This window comes from Salvelinus sp. IW2-2015, unplaced genomic scaffold, assembly GCF_002910315.2.
Source record: "Salvelinus sp. IW2-2015 unplaced genomic scaffold, ASM291031v2 Un_scaffold537, whole genome shotgun sequence".
NCBI classification, from domain to species: Eukaryota; Metazoa; Chordata; class Actinopteri; order Salmoniformes; family Salmonidae; genus Salvelinus; species Salvelinus sp. IW2-2015.
Window position 1 is genome coordinate 983,341 of NW_019942569.1, and position 8,161 is coordinate 991,501.

The following is an 8,161-nucleotide window of genomic DNA, read 5'->3' on the forward strand; positions in this document are numbered from 1 at the left end:
CATCAATTGGATCGTTTGGACAGGTAAAACCAAATGCATATATGCCGGACTGTGGCTGTAAATACTACATCCTCCATTATCCATCAGCGCCAAGTGTGCTTCAATTGTCGCAGAGTGAAGAGTCACACTCTATGTGGCTACCATTTGGATTAATAGTGTAGTGTAAAAATGCACATGCAGAAATACCTGGTTGTTATAACAGATAGTTTTCCGCTCATTATCTGAATGTCATTGATACACTGTAGCTGATGAATTTCAAAGCAGAGAGAAGGCGCATATCTTGTAATCACAAATCACGTTAAGAAAAGATGATCTTGATAAAATGTTGCCATGGGTGCAGAAATTGGCATACAACGCCGTGATAACGTTTTTACAGTAAGCTTTTACAATAGCACTATTTCTGATGATTTGCCCGACGTATGTACCGTATAAGGATTAATGAAACTACTCAGACTGACCAGATTTGTCAAAGCATGCTTACAACTGGCTTTGGACAGAAAGGATTTAAAAAATGTCAAGTTAAATAGTCAAGAACTGTATGGAAAAGTTATATTCTCCATCTAATATCTTTCTATTGTACTTCAAAAAATAACCATTTTGATAGTGTGTATCTTGTGTATTTTTGGCTCCTTGGGATTAAATGGTCCACACTACTCAAAAAGGCACTCGGCACATCGAGGGCTAATAACTTGTTGCAGGTCGCATGGTCAACAGTTGAATAAGGATGAGAAAAAATAAGAAACCCGCACACTGCTCTTGAATAGTACCACTTGCTCTTTAATAACGCTTTAGCGTATCGGCCTCAAGGCCTTCGTCAGAGCTTAATAAAGAGCAGAGATACTAGCTAAGAACGGTGTGCGGGTTCTTCTCAATTAAATGGTAGTTAAAATGACTAAATGGTGAGGCCTGTGTGCTCATGCTAATTCACAGAAAAACAGATTTTGCATTGAATGATCAAGGGTGAAAGATGTGTAAGAACCTCAGTGAATGGCACAATATAGTTCTGGACATAAGATAGGGGCATTACAAGTGTTATCAGTCTAGAGTTTTGTCAATTAGAGTTCTGGCAATATAACACTGTACATCTGAAAAAATGTGCCCTCCCTCCTCCCTTCCGCTCCCCCTCAAAACACACCTTGCATTGTATATTTGTTCAATATCCCTCTTTATAGTGTTCTTGTCCTTCGCTCATGCACTACCATATGTTAAGGATGGTGGGGGGAGGAGGAAGGTGGTGTATAGAGGGGGATGGTGAAAGGGTGGAAGGCAGGTCCCTAGTGGAAGGAGGGAGGATTAAGAGTGATAAGGTACTGCTCAATCTATCACCCCATCCTTTTTTTCTTAAACTCCAAAACACATTTTTAAAAAGCGGCTGCTAAAATGTTAGAATAGTATGCTCACAACCTGACTCCCAAGAGACTATATATTCACATGTAGGATTTATTTGGTTTTTCTCATTTGACTATTCAGGCTCAGCTATAGATTGAAATGCTCAATTTGACATGATTTGTGTAGCTACATCTTAGCGTGAACGAGTGAATGTGCGAAAAAAAGACAAAAAGGCAGGGAGGTCAAGCAACGAGATACCTTTTCGTGGGTCTGTAAGCCATGGTGGCTATGGTGAAAACAATAATGTCTGATTCAGGGTAAGTATATTGCCTCTTCGTTCTGTCACCGCAATTCTGGTTAATGTCTTCTGGGGTGGGAGGCTTGGGAAGTTATTAGGCGTTGGTCCCCCCGCCGATCAGTAACAAGCACAAGCTAATTAGTCGCAAGCATCACACACGAGTCTTGCGTTCATCCCAGTTCGCAGTGGAAATGTCAGTTCGTCTCTCTGAGGAAGAGCCGAGTCTGCTGTGTGTGTGTGGTGTGTGTGTTGTGCGCACTAAAGCATAGACTGCATGTATGTACAGCGCTTACAGGGTAACATTTCACAGCTAGCTTCATCAGATGTGTATAAGCATTGTTAGGCGTTGTGTGGGATTTGGCAGTGTGATATTAATGGGCATGTCTTTTTTTTGATAATTCTGTAACACCCCTCTCTTCTGGGATGGAGGCAATACAATATGAAGACTAGTGATGGAAGGCTCATAAGTGTGATACAAGTTGTAGGATAATAGTCATAACAAGTGAAGATCACAGCAGGTTCACGGAAGCAGGGCTTGACATTATGGTCATAAAAGGCAGAAATCGAGGATATGCTTTGGTCCAGCCATTCTTCCGAAATGTAAATGAGCTATTAAACGCAGCCATATAGCAGTAGTATGTGCATAATTGTTCTGCTTTCACCTACCAGATAGGTGGAGGAAATCAGAAAGACTAAGGTAGGTCTAACTGAATTTTATATTTTATTTTGGTTGTTATCAGTCACAAAAAATCTCAGAGCATAGGCTCAAATTTGCCCAACGGCCATAATTGCCATAAATTGGGTTTCCTTAAACACGGTTTGGAGGAATCAGAGAGAATCAATTTCAGACTAGGCTACTGGAATTCTTTTGGGGCAGTTTGATTGGTTTTACTCCAGAGCAGCGCACTCAACTTTTGCTTCATATAATTAGTAGGTATATTATAAATTGTAACTTAAGAGCCATTGGATTATTAACAATGCTAAACCTGTGACTCACCATGGTGTTAGTGTTGAGAGTGGAAAGAATGTAGGCAATGCCAAAAAAAGATCCTTTAGAAATGGTAGGGCCTACAGAGAATGAAGCGGGTGGTGGATGATACTCAAAGTTTCGCTTATATGGCATATGAAGCTTAATACTGTAGACACATCCTAATTTGACCTCCTCGTTAAGTAGGCCTTTTTCCGAAAATGTAATCAACACAGTGCGTTCACTTTAGTCTTGTGAAAACTATTTAGGCTCCTTGTTTGGGCCAATAAATGGCAAGAAATTAATCAACGGGCTTGGAGGACATCTGGGCAGGTATTGGCAAAATAAGGCCGCGCAAATATCATGTTAGGAAGGAATTTCGCATTACCAAAGCTTTCGCGATAAAATACTTGGATTTGTCTCATGAATGGTCGATAACCGCAGTTAACTTCTTCATTGTATCATTGTTGTTAACGTTTTTATGCTTTCGTAACAGCTAGGGCTAAACGTTTGTCTATTCAAATGTAGATATTTAGATTAGAGGTAAAACATCGAGTGAAATGTCGGAGTTGTTTTCCGTGACACTACCTAGGTTCAATTTCAGGTTCAATAGGCACAAAATAAATGAATTATTTTGAAACATACTTACTGCAGGCTGTTATAACATAGGTAGGCTATTCTGGGGCAATTAAAATAAGTGTAGATAGACTGATTATAAATCTTAAAAGACAATGCATGCAAAAAGCATAGCTATTAGGCTTGTTAAATTGGCATGGCGTTCCATCATAATAATTATTCAAACCTATTCATAGAAAACGTGTTGTGTCCTGTGATTGTAGGTCAAACTTAACCTTTGTTTTTTCATCTATTCAAGACAAATTTTGAAGAATAGTTTTTGATTAAAACAAATTGAAATCAAATTTAAAGGTATAAGGCTAATTTTTTGGAGCATACTAGCATTTCTGTTAACAGCGTGTAAGGTCGAAATAATTAACTTCAATGTTGAGCATCTTATCTGTTCTAGCAAAAATGACCTGTTGTGAATCATTTTGGCCTAGACATACAATTAAATGATCGAGTTTTTTGACAGACAATTCCACTATTGTAGACCTATTCTATATGAAATTAGTTCATGTTTTCCCTATCTCCAAATTATGTGAAACAAGTATTAATTATCATGTTGTATTTGTGGGCATTTATTATGTGTAATGTATTTGGAAAATCTTGAACATACCACTTTCTACATTTATGTTTGACATGAAATCGTTTGTTTGGTCGGCGGTTCTGTAAAAAACATATGACGTTATTTCATGCTGCAATTTACCTTCCAGAAAATCACATTCCGTTAGCACGCGGATTTTATTACAAACAGATTAGTTGGATTTATGTGGGGAGATTTGAAATAGATTGTCTGTGGCCACCTAGCCTCGTGCGGCAGGTCTCCTAACCATGTTCATTTGTGTTCATTATTCAGTCGAATGGAAATGTTGTTTTTGGCCTCTCGCTCTCGCTCATCGAGTCTTGGTGCATAGCATGTTACCGGCGTAAGACTGAAATGGCCTGTGACAACTCATGAAGTCGGGAAGCCACTGTGTGAAGTCTCAAGGAGAAGAAGAGATGGATGGGAGGGAGGGAAGGGGGGAAAAAGGGGGTGAGGGAGACTTTCTCCAGTGAATCTCTCATCTTATCGCTGCCATATACGCCTGGGCTGGGGATGTTTGTCAGTTGGAAGCATGTTTATTATTTAAGCTGGGCCTCCGCTCTCTCCCCTGGCAGATATAAGGATGTCATAAAATAAAAGACAGGAATAAATTAAAAATTAAATCGACACAAAGAAAACCCAAAAAATCACAAAAGTCTTTCCTCCCTCATATCTCATCTCTCTATCATACGTGCATCCTACAGCTACGCGACTCGAGCATCGCTCCCGTCGCGCGTCTATACGCCACTTTCCAGACCGCGCTACGCAGCACAAAGGTAACCATTTTGATGTATCCCTGTCCTCATTTCGCTTTTGCGCTTCTTCGATCTACTCCTCATTTATTCAATACATTCTTTCTTCAATATGCTAACCTGTTCTCTCGCACATGCACTATCACTCGCGTTCATTCGGCTTTCTCGCTTCTTGTATACTCATCCACTCTGTCTGTGTTCTGGTATTGAATCCTTGCGTAAGAGTGGGCTATCTTGTCGTGTATTGTTTTTTGATGTGTTTATATTGAAGTAATTTAGGCAGATGCTCTTATCCAGAAGCGATCTTCATGAGTAGTTACACGCTCTTCAGGTGTGCCGTTGCTTCTAAACCGGGCACATCAAGCAGATTTTTTCACCTAGTCAGCTCCGGGGATTTTGAACGCAGCGACCTTTCGGTTACTGGCTACATGTCTCTTAACGAGCTATAGGGTAGCCTGCCGCCCTAATGACAGAAAAACCCACAATAACAGACCGCAAATCTTCTACTTTGATCACGTTTCTGATCATTTTCGAACAGAAAATGAGAATGTTTTAGTCAGGCCTGTTTGTATACTTATGCACGTGACACTATACCTCCATATAGGTCACTGGCTCAGAGTCATAATCGTGGCACACCTATGTTTCTTAAGTAGATTTGCTGACAGCTAGGATGCGGAATGCTAGTAATTGACATTTGAAGTAACTATTTCAAACTACAGCCTGAGGCATTTGCAGTAGATCATTAACGGGGTATTAGAATTCAATCTTGGTCACTTTTCATTTTCTCTTCCTCTCTTTTCTCACCCTTGTCTCTCTGTCTCTCTCTTTTCTTTCACCCCTTGTCTCTCTTCTCTCTCTTTTCCCTCACCCCTGTCCTCTGTCTCTCTTTTTCTCACCCTATAACTCCCTGTTCTCTCTCTCCTTTCTCAGCCTGTCTCTCTGTCTCTCTTTTTATCTGACGGCAGACTCCGAGAGGACAGTCCCGATGGCAAATGATCAAGGTTTGTCATCTCCAATTTTAATTCCATTGAACGTAAAAGGATGTTTGTTGTTGTTTATTTACTGTTATTTGTTTTTGAATGTATTCTTGTTTTGTTTGCTCTAAGTTGTAATAACGCATTATTTGAATATAGTGTATACAGTAGAACTAAAGATACAAAGGTCAGAGTTCGCCACCAGACCGGTCAATCGAAAAGGCAATATTAAAATCGGGAACAATGTAGGCGCCTATTGAATGGAGAAAAAAAAAAAACTTGTAGCCTAGCAGAGAAACATATAGTGTCTGCTTAGATTGGCTTCAAAAACATAATCCGATAAAAAATTTACAGTATTGGCAAAATGATTTTCTATAAAAGGTTTGATGGCTGTTTTAAGTGAATTTGGAAGTGTTTAGCAGATATTTTCAGTGTTCAGGACGCACCTAATTCCCCAAGTTTGTCCTATCTCTCAGGTTTTCTACATGGTACTTGTTTTTGGATAGGTTTTTAAAATGCAAATTATTAGGAGGACACGTGGTTAAATTGATGAGTTCTATCAACCTGGAATGGCAACTGTTTTAATGGGCTTTGGTCTCTCTCTCCTCTATCTCTCTCTCCCTCCCTCTCTCCCTCTCCTCCCTCCCTCTCTCTTTCTCAATCTCTCTCTCTCCTCTCCCTCTATCTGTCCCTCCTCCCTTCCCCTCCTCCCTCCCTCCTCCCTCCTCCCTCCCTCCCTCTCCCTCCCTCTCTTACCCTGGTATGGAGCATGGTCTTCTCCCGCCACAAGCTGATCACAAGACAGACGTGGTGAGTTGTTACCTCTAGTGGTATTGTGTAAATATGTGCTGTGTCAGAAGGGAAACACTCAGAGACAGATGCTCCACACACACGCGCGGGCGCACGCACGCACACAGGGGTCAGCGACCAGAAGAAGAAAGTCACATTATGTTATTTTTGTTTCTCTTAATAAATCATATGGAGGTTTAAATTGAACCTTAATTTAACTAGGCAAGGCAGTTATGAACAAATTCTTATTTACAATGACAGCCTACCGGGGAACAGGGGTTAACTGCCTTGTTCAGGTGCAGAACGACAGATTTTTACCTTGTCAGCTCAGGGATTCAATCCAGCTACCTTTCGGTTGCTGGCCCAACGCTCTAACCACTAGGCTACCTGCCGCCACTTAGCAGTAGTCCTTTCCCTGTAATCTTTCACAATGTTAAAAAATGCTTCCTCTACAGTGGGCAGACACATACATGCTGTACCTATGACAATGGTTTTGGAGACTCCATCTCTTCTATTTTAGAGCAGTTTTACAATATTACATCCCGTGTCATTGTTCTCTGTCTGTCTTGTCTCCTGCAGGCTACCAGAAGTTTGTGGATCCAGGGATCTCACCTGAGTTCCAGGCTGCTGCCATCCGCTTTGCCTCCACGATGGCCCCACCTGGTGTCTATATGAGGTACTGACGACTAGCCTCCACTGTCTGGAGTAGGCCCCCTCTCCTACCCTGTTCCTGGAGAGCTACCCTCCTGTAGATTTTCACTTTGACCCTGTTCCTGGAGAGCTACCCTCCTGTAGATTTTCACTTTGACCCTGTTCGGCAAGTGTTCACAAGACGAGTGGTGAGTTGTTACCTCTAGTTGGCTAGTGTGTAATATGTGTGTGTCAGAAGGGAAACATTCAGAGGACAATCGGCTGCCACACACGAGCGCGCACGCACGCCACGGGTCAGCGACAGAGGAGAAAGTCACTTATGTTATTTTGTTTCTCTTATAGATCATATGGAGGGTTTTAAATTGAATTTAAATTAACTAGGCAGGTCAGTTTATGTAACATTCTTATTTACTGAAGCCTAGGGGAACAGGGGGTTAATGGCTTGGTTGGTTGCGAACGACAGATTTTTTACCTTGGGCGCTCGAGGGATTCAATCAGTACCTTTCGGTTGCTGGACCCCACGCTCTACCACTAGGCTACTGCCCCACTTAGCAGTAGTCCTTTCCTGTAATCTTTACATGTTAAAATGCTTCCATGCACTACGGGGCGACACCATACATGCTTTGACCCTATGACAATGGTTTTGGGATCCATCTCTTCTATTTTTAGAGCAGTTTTACAATTATTACATCCCGTGTCATTTTTTCTTCTGTCGTGTCATTGTCTGCTGCAGGCTACCAGAAGTTTGTGGATCCAGGGGAATCTCACTCGGTTCCCAGGCTTGCTGCATTGTCCGCTTTGCCTCCACGATGGGCCCACCTGGTGCTGCTATATGAGGTCTGACGACAGCCTCCACTGTCCTGGAGTAGGCCCCCTCTCTACCCTGTTCCTGGAGCGTACCCTCCTGTAGATTTTCCTATTGACCTGTTTCTTGGGACTAACCCTCCTGAGATTATTCACTTTGACCCTGTCCGGAGGATACCGCCCCTCCTGTAGATTTTCACTTTGACTGGTTCTGGAGAGCTTACCCTCTGAGAGTTTCACTTTGACCCTGTTCCTGGAGAGTACCTCCTGTAGATTGTTCACTTTGACCTGTTCCGGAGACTTACCCGCCTGTAGTTTTTCACTTTGGACCCTGTTCCTGGAGAGCTGACCTCTGTAGACTTTTCACTTTGACCCTGTTCATGGAGAGCTACCCGT

General features: G+C 41.9%; 1 protein-coding gene across 1 annotated transcript in view; it reads left to right on the forward strand.

The window, feature by feature from the left end:
* Nucleotides 1-8,161, forward strand: part of LOC112068471 (dual oxidase 2-like) — a 47,611-nt gene that overhangs the window by 5,049 nt on the left and 34,401 nt on the right. Inside the window, 1 exon segment of the mRNA XM_070438171.1 lies at nucleotides 6,871-6,986. Within this exon segment, the coding sequence (XP_070294272.1) occupies nucleotides 6,871-6,986 (116 nt within the window).